We start from the raw sequence: 18,108 nt of genomic DNA, 5'->3' as shown, positions 1-18,108 counted from the left end.
CCACAGCACTGTGGTGTTACTGTGAGTAGATTCATCCAGTCACAGACCTGGCATTGCAGTCACTGGACACTAAGCAGCTTACCTGTTTTTTCCCAGTGCCTGTTTTCCCAAAGCTAAGGGAAGTACTTGGCATCAAAATATAAATATACTGCAATGACTTGTCAGACAGCACTACAACCCTGGATGTATAAAAAAAAATATTTAATAACAAGAATCAAGAGATTCTTAATGGCTAAGAAATACTACTTGTAGAAGTAGCTTTTCACAAAAGCATCAAATAACTTCAATTAGACATTCAGTCCATAGTGACAATGCAAGGTTTTCCTTCTCCTCATCTGAGGCAAGCTTAAGCTCTTTAACACTAACAGTGCTGCTACACCAAATCTGCTTCAGTGCATCCAAGTATGACAAAGGAAACCGCAGTCCATGAGTCTGCTGGGGGGAAAAGAAGAAAGAGATCTTTTAGCAAAACACAGTGTCCCTTATTACACAGTGTGTTAGGGTTTAGTTACTGATCAGCAGGTGCATGCTCCTTTCCCACATCACACTGGTGTTTCTAAGTGCATCTTCCAAATGATGCAGTATTATCCTACCACCTCTCAACAGAAAAATCCCTCACTTCTCTTACATGTACTAGCACACTTCACCCAGGAGCCTGGCTTCTACACTGAAGAATGACATAACACATTTAAATTTATATTCTTGCCTATTATCTTTGGATAGAAGGCAGCTTCCATATGCCACACATAACCTTTGGACACAGTAAGCAAGCACCACAGAGGACCTCCACTGCTGCAGCCAGAGTCTTTAAGCCAGGAAGGTATAGTCTAGGATTTGCACATGTTGTACAGGAGCCAGCATACAACATCATCTACCCCTCTTCTCTGCACTGGAGGACAAGTGAGATTTACCTTAAAAGGAAAGTAACTGCCAGCCAGAAAGCCTTGCTGTGATTACTGGGACAAGAACAGGCTCTGTTCTGTTTTGCCTCTACAGTGTGTTTGTGCAGACGTGTAGTCAAGTGGTTCAGAGCACAGACCTAAGACAGATCTTCTTAGTATCATGAAGGGGAACAAAACATTCCAAAGCTCACACCCACTCTTCAGGAGTGCTTATGTTTCCAGCAAAAGCACATTCTTACTCAGCAGGTACAATGCAGATGAACCACCTGCAGTCTTTATTAACAATATTAAAGTTCCTTCCTTACATTTCAGTAAAAGGAACACTCTCATCTTGCAGGATGGTTCAGATGACACAGAACCTAACAGGTTCAGCGTGGCATAAACATGTGCATGAGGCACAGTGTTCCCTGCTATGAGTGACCAGGCACTGGTGTGTTTAGTAGCTGTAATAAAGGATGTACTGAAGGACACAGCAGAAAGAGACACTTTTGGCCACTGCAGTAGCTTTGTTAGATAGGAATGAGGCATGTGCAAGAAATTCTGTTAATATATCTAACATTTAAAGCATGAGATTACATTCCTTAGTTTTACTGAACTAACTGCCTCTGTGTTGCAATGCAGCACCCTGCTACCATTTAGTCAAGCTCATCTAACACAGTAAACCACCTTTAGGTGGGTGGGTGTGGGCACAAACCTCGGGTGTGCCTTCCTCACTGGCTGTATCCTCTTCAGTCCCCATCATGTGAGTTTCTCTTTTGTTCTTTAAAGAATGATACACGTAAACCATCTCTCTGCGAATTTCATCCTAAAAGACAAGAAGGGAACAGTTAGTTACGTATGACCCACAGCCTCAAATTTAGCTCATTATAGTGACATCAACACCTTAATTCTGGAGTGCACTGCTGCATCACTGAAAGCAATTAACATTCCCAGTTGAGTGATCCAACAGCCATAAGGGAATCTCCAAACCCTCTTTGAAAATTTATGTACAACCTGTAACCTTTTGCTTTAACACTGCTTCCATCAGACTCACAGGACTGATGCTCTATAGAAAGCATAGCATTTAAGGTGCATCTCCCAGAAGGTCTTCATGAACAAGTGGGCATCAGTAAATTTCCATTCTGATCCTGATCTGTCCCTTGAAGAGTCATATGCCTGTTACCACTTCTTGGTCAAAGCTGTGCAAACCAATTCAGAGTGCTGTGGGCAGGTCTCACACCAAATCTGTGTCCAGAAGGCTTGCATGTGGGCTGTTATTCAGGGTTTATCTGACTGACATCAAAAGGCAAGGTGGCAAAAGATAACAGAAAAAATATCCAAACCCTACACAGTCTCACAGCAATAAGGACACAAACAAAACAGAGAGAAGTCAGAAAGTCACAGTATGTTTGCCTGGGAGGAAAATCTTCTAGATGTACAAAAACAGCCAATAAAAGTACAAGATAGTCTGCCCCATCCACTCTCACCCTCCCCTTTTCTGATTAAGACAACAAAAAGCACTTCTACAGTTCCATACTAATGAACTTCCATAACTAAGAATTAGTCCGAACACAATATACTACAAGATGCCAGCACCTATTTTGTAGGACAACTTTGCAGTACCACTGGTCCCTGTTTAGGGACAAAACTAACTGGGAAGTGAAGACTAAATGCAACCACAGTTGGGAGCAGCTGCAATCAAGAAAATTCCCTCTCTTGAAGAAACCTGTTTTTGTAATTTATTCATGCTCTCAAATACAAATACTAAAAAAACCCCAAAAATCCATTATCAAAAGCTACAGATCATTACAGATGCTAAATTGCCTCTATCTGTAATGATCTAGCCTCAGTTAAAAGCCTGCAGCTCTCCAGGAAGGCCTGTTGTCTCTGCTCGACAACAAGCCCACTGTCTCCTACCAAACCCTAATCGGATGCAGAATCTAAGCATTAACTGCACAACCCATTTAGACCAGTACAGAGCAACAGTTCACATACCTTGTGCTCCCCACTGCACACCCCCAAGCCCAGGCATAGAAGGCTGAGCTTCACTGTACTTACAGAGTTCTCTTGGTCTGGTTCCACTGTAACAATTGTGTGATCTCTGAACTGCAGTCGGATTTTGCTATCAATTGTTGGAAATTTCCCACCTATGTAAAAGAAATTCTTCATTAGAAAGGAAGGAAACCAGATGGACACCACGAACTGAGACCTCTGTGCGCTGCCCACTCTCTTGTGGTGCAATTGCTTTGCTAATCTATGTTTAAACACCCATGTTGTCAAACCCAGACAGCAAAAAGCGAGAGAGGGATTTTTTAATTCTCTCATCTTTATAGTCTACAGATAGCTCTAACAGCAAGGTAGAACATAAGGTCAAACTCTACCAGTTAAACAGTCTCAGTACACAGCAGTTTATTAAAGCTGCCAGTCTAGTACAACCTTTATTTCACTGGGAGAGATGTGTCATCTCTTCCGGCAGGTACAGGGCATTAACCACCTAGAATGTGCAAATGCACACGTAGAGCCTAGCACAACATGAGGCTGATGCTAGACCATGATCTCTGCCTACCATAAAATAACACAGTTCTAAGAGGCAGAGCTAGCAACAGCTGTACCATCTCATCAGCCAGTTTGGTAACTTCAAATCTACCTGGAGTCAAAGTATCAGAGTCACATCCCAAGCAAGGTGGCAGCCGGTTCATAATGAAATCCTTCTTCATGTCAGATGATCTCAGTTCTCTGGCATTTTCTAGGTGGTCTGCAAGCCGCCTCAAAAGGCTACTCAGCTTTTTCGTTGAGTCAGCTACATCCACCTGCTAAACATGCACGTATTACATGAATTTAAGCTAAACAGACTAGCCTAAAGAGGTGCAGTAACACAGTGAAAACCTGGACATTCCTCTCTCAGCTTTGCAGAGGCTAACATTTACTCCCAACACAACCCTTTCTTCTACCCATTCCCCATGAGCTATTCATGCACCAAAGCTGATGTTCATTTTCTCCCACTCCACAGCTACCTGCTCTGCTGAGACTTTCTAGTGTAGCTAAAAAAGGGACCTGTTCTTTCTGCGTGCTGACCAGCAGCACAACCGGACTACCACAACGAGATCACAGAACAATTTACAGCTTTGCTGACTTTTAAAGATTCAAAAGGTTGTCTGACAGCTCCAAAGCAAACACCATTACTTTTAGAAGGAAACAAGCTATACAAGGACACTGTGATACAAAAGAAAGGCAGTGCAAAGCAGCAGACGATGCTTCAGATGGAGCAAACCTCTGAACAGTCAAAGACTTCAAAAGAAGTGATTGTGCTACTGGACAAGATAGTGACTTTGCATTGAGCTTTCAAAGAAGATCAACAAGATACATGCTTGCCTCAGTGATGAAGTTCCAGCTGGATGCACTGTTATTCCCTTTAGTCCCACCTACTTACCATAAGCAGCTTCCTTGGTATGCTTGTCCGCAGTGCCACATCTTCTTTTGCTGTATCAAACACAAGGCCAGGAATTGCATCCAGTAAGAAATCTCCCCAAGAGCTGAAGGACAGGAATTAAAATAGTAATAACAATTACTAAAATAGTTGCACTGAAATGAAACAGACGAATGATGTCAAGAGCTGGAAACACAGTGCTCCAATTCCAAATCTGCTTCATGCCTTTAGCCTTTCCATTACCACTCTGTAGTCCCATGCAGTAGCTCACTCTCAACTGTATGTGCATCCTCACTAGTTCCAGGTCAGTGGCACAGAGGGAAGGGACTGGCTTGAGAAGGGTCCAGTTTGTTTTCATTCAGGCACTTGCCAGTTACCAGTGGATTCAGCTTCAAGCCGACCTCAGTGAATTAAGAAATTACTACCAGGGCCACTATTATCCAACTGCATGCACATATAGCCTCACTGCACACAATGAGGTGGTGGTGGGGGGGGGGGGGTGTCATTTAACATGCTTTTGACACACTTCTATTAAAGGAAGTAATGCACTCAGGGTTATCAAATCCTTAAATCAGCTTTTATCTTTACTACAGACTTAATTGTGACCCCAGGAACAAGACCCCTAACATAACTCTACAGCTATATCAGTGATACTTAACAGGCACCCTGTAGATGCCTTGGGTTAAACCCCCACTGTTAGCCTACATACTTTAAACAGCAACAATAAAATAAGGCCTTTGATACCTTGGGCTTCTGTTCCCCAATTGCAAGAACAAATGAGGAGGGGAGGGAGAACTACTGCCTGCACTCTCTGCCCAGCTTGAGTCAAGCTCATCAGGAACAGGTGTGCCGATCATGCAAAAGTGCTCTCTTGTCCACATGTGGCCTCTCTCCCCACCACATCCTCAGAGGCTGGTTTAACAGGCAAACTAACTTGGGCAAATGCCCAGTATCCACTGCTGTCAGCAGCCTCCACAAAACTAGGGCAAGGAGCAGAGCAGGGCCCATCCTCCAGCACATACTTCACCCTCTGCTCTTGCCCTCTCTCAGCACTCTCCATTTCCAGCACTGATCTCTGGACGCTACTTTAGAGGGCTGGGGTTTTTTTAAACACACCAGTTGAGTTTGCAGGTGTATCATTACCTTCCATATTAAAGTCTACCTCTGGTAAATAATAAAGTAGCAAATTAAAAAGCAATCAAGCTTGTGGCACAAAAACCTGGTAAACAGGTGGCTTCAAACAAACCCCTCCTTCTCCCAAAAACCAAGCCTTCAATTACTGCTACCTGAACACTAGCTTAGATTCTGTAACTTAACATCAGGGCACATACATAATAGTGGGGTACCAACATATATGCATATCATTATATCTCTGGGGCACAGGAAAACAAATCACACAAGGGCTAAATAGAATGAACACAGAGAAGAGCTAAGCAGAGCTCATTATAAGGGGGGGTTCATTTTAAGAAACAGGACATTGCTTCTCTGAAACACTGATTTCAGGTCTGTACTATTCACAAACATTATCTGGCAGAAAACCATTTCAGAAAAGCCATACTGAAAAAAAGCTAAAGAATACTTACTTGTTTTGGTAGGTACTGATGGTCACGTGTGTAGAATAGAGGATCCCAGGAGGAGTGTCAGCTTGGTGAATAGTCCCTCTTGGGAAGTACAGCAAGTCACCTGGCTGCAAGAAAATGAAGGAGAATTGATTCAGGGCACCTGGTCAAACCTAAATGTAGTCATTAGACTGACTACATCTGTTCTTTAAAAATCACAAAATAAGAGACCTGCCATTGTACACTTTAATAACACAGAAGCTAACAGAAACTAATAACATAGAAACACTCTTAAGCCAGAAGTCCAATACCTTAAACTTTCCAACTTACTGCCAATATTTACTATACACCAGTCTGAAAATAGGAAGCAAGCTTTCACCATGATAGAACATGCACACCCCAACTCAGCTGCATAAAGGAGACAAGCAGCTGAGATGAACCTGCTGACAATACAACATGTTAGCAGAGGAGCAATACAAAGTGAATTTGGTAAAATCACGTTAAAAGGTCAATATCCCACAAGAAAAGCCAAATATTCTATTAAGATGTTAATCTGTTACAATACTGTTGTCTGAAACTTCCAGTTAAAACACATAACCAAGGACAACCTTCCTCTTACCTATCTTTCTTCTCACCTACCTAAATTAAATCTCCACACTGATAAAAATTTAGGTCCAGGGAAGTCAAGATAAGGGAGAAGTGCAAAGTACACAAAACTGCCTCCAAGAAGGAAAAATCGGTTTACTTACAGCTTCTCCTATAAACATTTATATAGTTGGATAGCACAGTCAAAATCCACAAAGCAATAGTGGTGAAATCTGATACCATTTTAATTTTACCAAATTCAGTCACATCACCTGCTTAGAGCCCAGGGAACTGTAACACAAATACATTTCAAGTGAATACTACCTGAGTTTGCACTGAAAGGTCTCTTTAGATTATGAGGCGTCACAGGACTTGGCAAGATCAAGTCTCCTCATCCATTTCTCATAAGCTGTAAAGCATCACAGATCAGCTTTGTATGATCTACTTGCTCTGAAGCAAGCCTGTCTCTGTTATTAATAAACTGCCTTCCTTACCAGTGCAGGGACTACACTAACCAACTAAGAGTACTTTTAATTCTCTTCATTTGCTATGCTGCACATCCTCAGTAAGAAAATAAACTGGAGGAAGGGTCACACAGGGGAACAGCAAGAGCCCTGAACATCTGCCAGAGTGGTGACAAACTGGTCTGCAAAAGAAGTTATTTCATACTGCAGCACCCTATGCCTACCACTAAGAAGCGAAGATCATGATTTTTCCAAGCAGTCTTCGCTGCAAAGTCCAGCTCTTATCAATCTTATCTGCTGGACAATCTCATCACCACCATTCACATGAACCAGCAATCACAACACTCTGCCATTAAAATAACCAGGATCTTCAGATTCCAGGTGGCAACACCCAGGCTGAGGGAGGACAGAGCATGTGACAAGAGACAATGCAGGATCACTTTGCTGCCTTCTTACTTCTTAACTGGAGGAAGGAGGGGAGAACAAGGGAGAAGTACCAGGAAATCAAAATGGAAAACCATATAGAAAAAAGGATAGATCACCTCCTGTCAAATAAGCTGTGCTTGATATCAGTAAAAAAACAGCCACTGCCACAGCCTGCTGGAATCTTATATACAAACCAACATGCTCTCACCCACCTACCAGGTGTTTTGGTGGGATGGGAGAACACCACCAGTACAGTCTCCAACTGGTCCGTTTGTTCTAAACTGCCCAAGGAAGACAGAATGCAGGCAAGAACACAAAAAAGGAGAAAGGAAATATTCTAGCAAGATGTTTGGGCAGGGAATCTGAGAACATCCCTGTCAGAGACAGCTCCAGACAAACAATGAAAATCTGACAGAAAAAAATGGGTCATGGGAACTGTAGAACATCAAACAGAAGAAAAATAACCTTAAAAAAAAAAAACTTTACATCATTCATAAGCCCTTTCCAGAAGCAAGCACTGTCACCCCATTAATGCCAGTAAAATGGCATGTGAGAAACATCATTATTCCATAAAAATCAAAGGCATTGAAGTCCAGCCCAAAAAGTTCCCAGAATTAAAAATGAACTTGTAATTTACTAGGCTTTGCATCACCCAATAGGTCATGACAATTGTAAACATTACCAGCTGTCAAACTACACAACTCATGATGTCAGTATCATATCAAATGTGTCATACAGAAACTACCTACAGCCAAAGGCAGGACTGAACAATGGGAAGAGCAGAGACCTTGCAGAGAGAGGCCCTACAGACAGGCCACAAGGCAGAGTAACTAATGAGGCTTCCAGCAGTGCAGCGCTGTCTGCAGGATAAACACCATGCTTCAAAAGCACAAGCACATAGGGCAGAACAGGACAAGTATCAGATGCCTTGCTGTCAAATGGGCTGCATTCATTCATCTTCATGAAATGCTCTTTTTATTCCAAATAAAAAATAATAGTCATACTGGTTTTGGGTTTGGGAAAGGGAAAACAAAAAAACCAAAACCAATTAATACATAAAATTAATATGGGGTTTAGTTCATGCTTTTGTTTAACAGTCAAGGGTAAATATCTAAAACTGATTCACCAGAACGGTAACAAACTTTGGTAAAGCAGTAAGTCTCAGTGCATAGAAGGATTAGCCTGATGGATTACAGACAGGACGTAAAAGCATTAAAATGTTTCATAACCATATACAAGGCTAGGGTTTTTCATGCACACAACTCCACAAACATGATCCAGGAGTCAGGATGCCCAGCTTGGAGAATACTGGAGAATTTCCAGAAATAACTGGTTTCTTGGTCCATGATTTAAGTACTACAGCAAAGGAAGCCTTTGAAAAAGGACAGGTTAGACAACTGGCACCCAGATCTCTTGTGCTCATGGCGTTTTGTGCACCAATCCTCCCCTCAACTTCACAACCACCATCATTCAGAATACTGCCTTCAAGAAACAGACCATTTCAAATGTGCCTACTTTTCTGGCAACCACACCCCAGGCCATGTAAAACAATTCAGTTATAATACCTTTAAGAGGAATTCATGCGTGGGATTCCCAATTCTGTCTTCCGATTCAACGTTATATTCCCGAGCTAAATGTACTGTCGGTTTATAGAGCCGCCAGTGTTTCTCACCTTCCAGCTGAAGGATAAACACCTGCAAAAGACCATCAATCCAGAGGAGGCATTGCTGCCCCTCACACATCCAACTGATCAGGAATTCCGAATCATCTTCTGACTTGGAAAGTCTGTAGAATCATGCCAGAAATAAGTAAGCAAACCAAAGTAACAAAGGTTGCTTTTCTGACAAGAGAAACAGATTTTACCTTCCCTGCTCTCAGCACCTCCATGGCACAGCAGGATTCCTTTCATATTACTTTATAGACATCCACAATGCAGAAATTTACATTTGAACTATTTCTTTAGGCTCTAATTAGAGAGCAACAGAGAGAAGAGTTGTGAAATGTGATCGGTTTCATCCTAAGGTAGGCATTCCCAAATCACTGTTTCTCTCCAGTCCCTTAAATAAGTGCCAGACAACTAACTCAAACGTAATGCCTACCACAAAGATACTCAAAATCTCAGGTGAGAGAGGTCTTGCCACCATTCGCTGACAAACAAAGCATCAGAAACATGCTGTGAGCATCTGGGGTTGAAAACATACACCAGAACATCCAGACTGTGGGGCTGCTGAACAGCAAGCATAAGGAAATCAAAACTCTAGATGTATTTAAGGGAAATTAAAATAATAAAGAGCAAAAAAAGTAAATGTAACGGGAGTGGGAAACAAATTATCTTTTCATCTAATGGAAATATCAGGTCTGGAAAGCACAGTTCACATGACATTACCATTAGATATACTATTTTCAGTAAAATTAGAGAAGAAAAATTACTATAAGCACTTGCAACCAACTACTGTTAAGTTTTCAGTGGGAAAAAAAGCCAAATATTTTTTTTTGGGGGGGGGCAGGGGTAAAAAAAGGACATATCCACTGATACTAGCAAAAGCCCATGCAGTGTCTGACAGCCAGCACTGTGCTGCCCTACCTCAACATCATCGTAGTGAGGGGGAAGGCCCTGGGACCCCTGGGGAGTCATGTAAACATTGGATCCAACCAGAGACCCGAAGTAACACTCCAGCTTCTCCTGAATCTTCCACAGCTCCTCCTTTAAAAAAAAAGGATGCCGTTAATGCTGAAGAGCTCTGCCAAGCCAGGCTGCCACACACCCCAAAGCCTCCCCATCACTGAAGAGGTTGCTTTAGAGGATGATCACATCCTCCCCACAAGGAGACAGAGGCTGCGAAGGCAGATGCTCTGTACAAGTGTTTCTCCTGCAGTGAATGTAATTGTAAGCCAAGAAGTTTGGTGCCCCAACATAGCATTGATGTTTGTTCTCTTCCCTGTAACAACAGAAGTGATAATTTAAGAAGACACAGATACATAATCAATTTTGTGCATTTCTCTTTCTAAACTTGTATGTGACAAAACAGAAAACTGCTTTGACACATAAACTAAAAGAATACTTGGTTTTATAGCACAAATAGATTTTGTTCTTACTAAAGAGCACTGAATCATGACGGGCTGTGCAAAACTATAAGTTTAAATTACTACAGTTCATGTATGGATTTCAGCCGGTCACCGCTGTCCCCCCAGATTTACTGAGGCAGAGATGAAGCTCTGTCTAGTATGACTGAAGCAAAGCATATCACATTATAAAGCATGCATTGATTTTATTCAATTAAACAAACCAACCTTAAATCTCTGAGGCTGATGAAATTGTATTGTTGCCTTTTTCTGGTCAAAATCCTTCTTCAGCTGCATGTAGTCCACTTTGCCTTCTTTATTTAAAACTTTCTTTTTCCCATTCACGCATCTGCAGATATTTAGATCCCGCCCATAGTACAGACCCCGGCCACACAGTTCCTTCAGATCCGACAACTGGAACAGGGACTGGTAGTAGGCAGCCAGCAGAGGATTGTTCCTCTGAACAAGCAATGGTTTTTGCTCCCAGTACTCCCTGAAAAACACCTCTTGTTTGATGGGAGAGATCAAGCTTCCAAAGAGGCTGTCCGGGTTCTCAAAACTCATGGCTGATGGCGAACAAGCTGCTTCCACCTTTGCTCGTTTACACCGTGTGGGCCCATCTTTTCCCATGTCAGCATGCCTCCCTCCTTTCTTGGGCATGTTCCTGTTGAACAGGAGAGAGAACCAAAGCAGTCAACCAGTAACAACCTCACGAGCTCATGGGCCCAGAGCAGCTCCTCTTGACTTATCCAGTGGGATAATCAGAGCAAGCTGGGAACAGCTCTGCTTTCTGATGCTCACTATGTGCTCCCAGCAGCAGAAAAACAAAAGCTCACAACAGGCCTCCAATCCTCTCTCAAACCTCAGCAAACTCCAAAGGCTTGATCTGGAGCCATTGTTCACAGAAGCTCAAATCCCACAACTGAGTTTATACTAAAGAAGATGCAATGAAACCCAATTGGCACACAACAGCTCTTTACAAATGCTGGAATCCACCTACCCAAAGAACACGTGGTAGACTGGTCTTCTGTAGCAGATGCAAATTGTTAAAAAGAATCAGTCAGCTTTAAGAGGATTTAATGACAACATGCAGGAGGGGGTGGAGAAAGGGGATGGGATCAGAAACTTGTACCCTATTACACTTCCTTGAAATGCATTAATATTTGGGGGGGGAAAAAGGCACAATGAAGACTTCCCAACAACTTTCTAGCCAGAGCACAATGGAGCAGGATGTATGGCATTTCAAGTGCAAACCCAAACAGTTCAACCCAGTGGTTTGTTGTGGTGTGTTCTATGCTAAGCTCTCCTGGCTTATACAGCACAAACCCAACATCCACACAGCCATATAGTTACCAGCCTAAAGCTTTAACAGGACCTACAGAGAAGGCAGCTACTGCAGTGAGGGAACACTGACACTGGTACAACAGCATGCACTAACATCTACACTACCCAGCGAGCAGAAAACACCAAGTAAAGGGGCACAGAAAGGTGGAGGCCAAGTGACACAGTAGATCACTGTGAGGGAAGGAGCAGTAAGAAACCAGGTTCAGTGGGTGGGGATGATTCAATTGGCAGGAGGGTTACAGCAGCTGCCAAAGAAGTAGAAAAACTCAGAGCAAACTCCCTGCAGGTGAAGCAGGCTTTAAGCACATGAAGTAAAGACACCTGCTTGAGGTCTCAGGCCCTGGGAACAATTTTAGTGCCAGGCACCTAGCCGTGCTCACCACACAGTGGCAGTGGACCACACCTCAGCCTCTGAAGCAGTCTCCATACTCTATCATGAATGACCATGCTTAGCAAAACTAAGTTTACAGAAGAGAGGGAACATTGTTAGGCCTTTCTGTTGATGCTACGCAATTATACCAAAAGCTAAAATCATAACGATTCTGCTTTCATTTCTGCCAAGCTGACAAACTTTATGGCTTATGTAGCACAAAAAGAATGTTTTCATTCATTTGATTTTAAGGTTGGAAGCAATTAAATTTCTTTTCCCAGGTAGATAATATGCCTGGTCCAACATGTAGAAATAAAAAAGTTAATTCACAAAGGGTTTAGCTGCCAAGTTCTCAAGAAAGTTAAGGTACAAATCAAGTAATGGTAGGTCCAACACCATAGTATGTGCAGACATACTTGCCGTAACTTTTAAGTCTGCACCAGCATTTCATCCCCCAGAGTGGCCCAGAACACCAGGCAGCAGTAAAAGCCTGCCTGAGAAGCTGAACTAAGTATCCTGACAACGACCCAGCACCAAGTCCCCTAGCACAGCAGCTTGCCTGCTAAGGCTGGGCTGGCCAACTCAAACTGACTCTGGGCATGTCTGAGCAAGTCTGTGAAGCCAACACAAGGAGTTACAGTATGCTGATGCCTTCATTTTGAACTAAGAAAAATAAATAATCTCAGCTTTACTCCCAAAAAGAAATGCTCTCATTTATTTAGATGCTTTTACTTACACAGATCCCCTATCATGAAACTTATACTCCAGTTCTGGTATTTACACAGAGTACTGTTTCTCCTGCACAGCACTATGCAGGTCCCTCACTGATCCACTAACTCTTGGGCACTGTTTTATCAGTAGTTCCTGCAACACCCTGTACCTCAACAGTAACCTGCAGTCTCCTTCATGCTGCAGGAGCGGATCCACATCACCACCTTCCTAATAGAAGGCACATTCCTGGCTGCAGCAAGCTACAGTTTTCTGTGAGGCAAGAAAATGTTTTTTTAAAAAAAACCACAACCAAATAACAGGAAATGAGTCCCCAGCTGCCAGCAACACCTGAAGATGATGCCAAAACCAGTATCTACAACTGATATCTCCAAATGCCAACACCACAAATGCAACCAACCCCACATTGCCAGTTTCAAATTCCAGACCTAAATCCTTCCTATCAGCTCACTCACACTGTATTTAACAAATTCAGATATGTACTATTTAAAGAATGCACTTACATGATGTGCTGTTCTGCCCTGTTTTGTTAGTTGTAACAAGTGTAGAACCACAGAATGGTTTGGGTTAGAAGAGATCATGTAGTCCAACCCCTCCCATGGGCAGTGACACCTTCCACTAGACCAGGTTGCTCCAAGCCCCATCCAGCCTGGCCTTGAACACTGTCAGGGATGGGGCAGCCACTGCTCTGGGCATCCTGTGCCAGCACCTCAGCACCCTCAGCAGGAGAAAAGAATTATTCTTGTATCTAACCTAAACCTACCTTCTTTCAGTTTAAAACCGCTCCCCCCTGCCCTAGTAGAAAGTCCCTCTCCAGATTTCTTCTCGTATTTAACTACTGAAGGGCTGCAATAAGGTCTCCCTAGAGCCTTCTCTTCTCCCGGCTGAACCAGCCCAACTCTCTCAGCCAGTCTTCACAGCAGGGGTGCTGCAGCCCCCAGTCATCTCTGTGACCCTCCTCTGGACTTGTTCAAGCAGGTCCATGTCCCTCTTAGATCCCAGAGCAGAACACAGTGCTACAGGTGCAGTTTTGCCAGAGTAGAGGGGGAGAATCACCTCCCTTGACTTACTGGTCACGCTCCTTTTGATGCGGCCCAGCACACAGCTGGCTTTCTGAGCTGTAAATGCACATTGGGACTCATGGCCAATTTCTTATCTACCACTACCTTCACGTCCCTTCCCTGCGGGCCTAGAGAAGAAACACATCAACAGAAGGGACCTGCTCCACACCGGAGTTATTTCACATCAGTGTTTTTGACTCGCACACCACAGGCACCCGTTCATGACCTCAGGCCTCAGAACTGGCCTAGCAGCGGCAGAGCTCTCAGCTCCCTCCGAAATGACTGATGGGAAGGAGGATGGCCACAGGGACTCGGAGCCCACGCTCCTGCCCGCACGGCCGCACCACGCTCTAGCCAGCTTTTCCAGAAGGGAACACCGCATGAATCCCTGCTGCGAGGAGCAGCCAGCGCTCCTCGCCCCCCAGCTAGCCTAACGGCCACGCTGCGCGCAGCCGCACCGGCCGCGCACACGGCGACGGTGCCTCAGCCGCTGTAACCCCTTCAGAGCCCAGCCGTGTCAGCCACAGCGCGCCCCGCACGATGGACGCTTCCCCTCGCGACCCAGAGGGGTACTGGGGCTGGCGGGGCGGCGGGCGGCCCGCTCCTCCCGCCGCCATTAGCCCCCCTTTACCACAGCAACGCCACGGCGCGCACTCACCCAGGAGGCGGCCGGAGGAAATGGCGGAGGAGGCGGGGTGGAAGCGTCACGGGAGGCGGGGTTTCCGGGCGCCGGCGGCAGCACCCGGCGCGGGTCCCCTTGAGAGTCGGGAGTGGGTGTGTTCTCGAACAGCTCCGGTTTCCTTCGGAGCCCGTCGGCGGTCCGTGACTCCGCTGTGGAAGAAGTGCCGCGCCGCTGCCCGCTGCGGCGGGAGAAACGCGGTGTCCCGTGGTGCTGAGGTTGCGGAAGCGGCGGCTCGAAGGACGCCGAGCAGGAACGGTGCTCGCCGGTAACGGGGGCTCGTGTTTCGCGCCGTTTAACCTCGCGGAGTGGCGAGATCGCGATGTTATCGCTCCCAGCGGATGAAGTCTTAAAGCAATCGCCGCCTGAAAATAATGAGTGCAAGATGTTTTTCTTCTTCGTCTGCCCAAGTTATTTGGCTATTATGCGCGCGAGAGGAAAGTACTCCTTTATTTCCCAGTATTACACACCCGTATCTCCACTGACGTTGGAGATAACAGGGATTAGATGGGATATACTGGTACGCAGATAGACTCCACAACTCGTTACAATTGTAAAGTAGGTATGCTTCGTTCAGCGCTTAGACGCATGGAGGATTGCTCCTCCAAAAGCATGCGCACCTTTGCCACAACGTTTGTTTGTATTACATCCAGTGATTACATGAACATGAGATTGCTGCACGCCTAATACATATGCAAAACCTATTCCCGGCTAGTAGTATAATTAGTTTTCTGGCATTCGTCCCATTGATGAGCCTGCGCAGTGCCTCCTGGTGGTGGTCGTGAGGATGAAGGCATGTAGTTCCTCTTCACCACCGCGAGTAACCTCCTGTTTTCACGCACGCTCAGTAGGGTTTTCGCTGCTCTCCAAACCTCAGGCTCGGTACAAGCCGGTTTTATGTATCTTAAAGCAGAAACTTGTCAAGTTTGCAAATCTTGTTACTTTAGTTATCTTTTGTTCCTTTTCTTTCTATAAATATTATTTAAACAAGAATGTCGTCCATGTTATGAATCTTTCTACTACAATTCTGCCTAGCAGCTGTAACTCATAGAATCATAGAATAGTTAGGGTTGGAAAGGACCTCAAGATCATCTAGTTCCAACCCCCCTGCCATGGGCAGGGACACCTCACACTAAACCATCCCACCCAAGGCTTCGTCCAACCTGGCCTTGAACACCGCCAGGGATGGAGCACTCACAACTTCCCTGGGCAACAAATTCCAGTGTCTCACCACCCTAACAGGAAAGAATTTCCTCCTTATATCCAATCTAAACTTCCCCTGTTTAAGTTTTAACCCGTTACCCCTTGTCCTGTCACTACAGTCCCTGACAAAAGAGTCCCTCCCCATCATCCCTGTAGGGCACCTTCAGATACTGGAAGGCTGCTATGAGGTCTCCACGCAGCCTTCTCTTCTCCAGGCTGAACAGCCCCAACTTCCTCAGCCTGTCTTCATACGGGAGGTGCTCCAGTCCCCTGATCATCCTCATGGCCCTCCTCTGGACTTGTTCCAGCAGTTCCATGTCCTTTTTATGTTGAGGACACCAGAACTGCACACAATACTCCAGGTGAGGTCTCACAAGAGCAGAGTAGAGGGGCAGGATCACCTCCTTCGACCTGCTGGTGACGCTCCTTTTGATGCAGCCCAGGATACGGTTGGCTCTCTGGGCTGCGAGCGCACACTGCCGGCTCATGTTCATTTTCTCATCGACCAACACCCCCAAGTCCTTCTCTGCAGGGCCGCTCTGAATCTCTTCTTTGCCCAACCTGTAGCTGTGCCTGGGATTGCTTTGACCCAGATGTAGGACCTTGCACTTGACATGGTTAAACAAGGTTGGCATCAGCCCATCTCACAAGCGTGTCAAGGTCCCTCTGGATGGTATTCCTTCCCTCCAGCGTATCAACCGGACCACACAGCTTGGTGTCATCGGCAAACTTGCTGAGGGTGCACTCAATCCCACTGCCCATGTCAGCGACAAAGATGTTGAACAAGAACAGTCCCAACACTGATCCCTGAGGGACACCACTCGTTACGGGTGCCAAGCCAGACCCTGAGCTGTTGACCACAACTCTTTGTATGTGGCCATCCAGCCAGTTCTTTATCCACCGAGTGGTCCATCCATCAAATGGATGACTCTCCAATTTAGAGACAAGGATGTTAATTAAATGAACAGATCCCTCATCACATACTTTTAACCTGCCCTAGATGTATTTGATAGTTTATTCCCATGCAAAATCTAAATTTCAGGCTTATGCCACAAAACTCACCTGATTTTATAATGGGTAAGGCAGCAATATTTAGGGTTTTCTTTTTAAACAATGGTATCTACCATCCTATTGCCCCTCTCTGCAACCAAGCGTACAAGCCTTACTGCAGAAAGAATACAACTCGTAACTGCCAGCCAGAAAAACACACAAACGCTACAAAAGCCTACAGTTTAATCAGAAATTAAATCATTTGCTACTACACAGAACTGCATTGGTTTTCTGTCAAAAATGTCATTAAATTAATACATACACCTCGAAGGCAATCATTAAGATGTGTAAATGTATAACAGGTCTACGTGGTCAGTGCAAAGCACCACACAAAGTACATAGAAAGTCTGCTCATGAATAATAACAATTTAGCACTAGAAAAATATTACTTTAAAAGGCATCTTTTATTAAGTTATTCAGTTTGTCCAGGGCTGCTGGGGTTGTTCTATCCCTACTGTATTACGGCCACCTGACTCTTTCTCCAAATCCTTTTACTTTCTGAAACAAAAGGCTACATGTGGCTGGGATCTGCCAGACTGATTGCTGCTGCTACTGCTGCTGAGCAGCCCTGATTAAAAGCTGTTCTTTTCTGTCCATAAGAGTACTCCAAAGCAAGTTCCTGTAATAAATTAGCTCTTGAGCAAAATGATCACTAGTGGGTGTAGGTCTTTAAAGTATACCCGAAAGCCAGTAAAATGGGGTAGAGTTGAAGGTACTTTTAATTAATTTAGGGTCAAACAGCTTCTGGGGTGTCAAAGTGATCTGTCACTATCATCATTCCCCCCAGTTACACCTGCGAGAACCAGGTGATTTCGCAGCAGGCTCGGCTGTGGGAAGTCTCTGGGTGCAATGCTGCTATGTAGTTCTCCAGCAGAGCTTGGAGTGGCAGGAGTGTGCGTGCTACATGCACAGGTGGGAAAGTGTGACCAACAGCTGCTGCCCACAGGCTTCTCAATGCTGCTGCTGTGGGTGCCATGGAGGGAGACGGAAGGCCGACTGCAGGGCCCAGTTGGGTGTGGAGATCCGTGTGCAGGCCAGGGATGCCCTTGTGCCACCCCGGCTGCTCTTTCTGGGGAGGTTTAGGAGCCCTGGGAGCTCTGTCCTGCCACAGCGAGGGGGAGTTGTATTTCCCTGCTACAGGGGCCAGAGAGCCACGCGTTGGCCATGGCTGTCAGGGTGAGGAGTTGCCATGGGGTTGTGGTGCCTCTGACAGCACAGAGCGTGCCGTACGGTACAAGCAACAGCGGCACTTCCCCTGCAGTATAGC

General features: G+C 45.1%; 1 protein-coding gene across 7 annotated transcripts; it reads right to left on the bottom strand.

The window, feature by feature from the left end:
- Positions 1-180: 180 nt before the first annotated feature.
- Positions 181-14,646, bottom strand: LOC136013148 (ribosomal oxygenase 2-like). Of its 7 annotated transcripts, none has more exons than XM_065676578.1 (11): positions 14,568-14,646; positions 10,634-11,069; positions 9,927-10,046; positions 8,908-9,036; positions 5,892-5,995; positions 4,312-4,414; positions 3,529-3,694; positions 2,940-3,028; positions 1,597-1,707; positions 912-1,039; positions 187-435 (listed from the first exon to the last, which is right to left on the bottom strand). In XM_065676578.1, the coding sequence occupies exons 2-11, from the start codon at positions 11,063-11,065 to the stop codon at positions 390-392; spliced, it is 1,428 nt and encodes a 475-aa protein (XP_065532650.1). In that variant the 5' UTR covers positions 11,066-11,069; positions 14,568-14,646; the 3' UTR covers positions 187-389. The 7 variants fall into 7 exon arrangements, with proteins under 7 accessions (XP_065532648.1, XP_065532649.1, XP_065532650.1 ...); XM_065676582.1 differs by lacking the exon at positions 14,568-14,646 and adding an exon at positions 14,541-14,548; XM_065676579.1 differs by lacking the exon at positions 14,568-14,646 and adding an exon at positions 11,406-12,812.
- Between the last annotated feature and the right edge of the window lie 3,462 nt (positions 14,647-18,108).

Source organism: Lathamus discolor, chromosome 4 (genome assembly GCF_037157495.1).
Source record: "Lathamus discolor isolate bLatDis1 chromosome 4, bLatDis1.hap1, whole genome shotgun sequence".
In the NCBI taxonomy this organism is placed as follows: domain Eukaryota; kingdom Metazoa; phylum Chordata; class Aves; order Psittaciformes; family Psittacidae; genus Lathamus; species Lathamus discolor.
Note: the sequence above shows the minus strand (reverse complement) of the source record. Positions and strands in the feature narration are given on the sequence as shown.

What these genes read in the sequence shown, in the direction of transcription:
- LOC136013148 (XM_065676578.1), bottom strand. Translation starts at nt 11,065, where the DNA reads ATGCCCAAGAAAGGAGGGAGGCATGCTGACATGGGAAAAGATGGGCCC. An exon ending in CTCACTACGATGATGTTGAG is followed by an intron (nt 9,037 to 9,926) that starts GTAGGGCAGCAC and finishes GGTCTTTTGCAG; the next exon opens with GTGTTTATCCTTCAGCTGGA. An exon ending in TACCAAGGAAGCTGCTTATG is followed by an intron (nt 3,695 to 4,311) that starts GTAAGTAGGTGG and finishes GTGCATGTTTAG; the next exon opens with CAGGTGGATGTAGCTGACTC.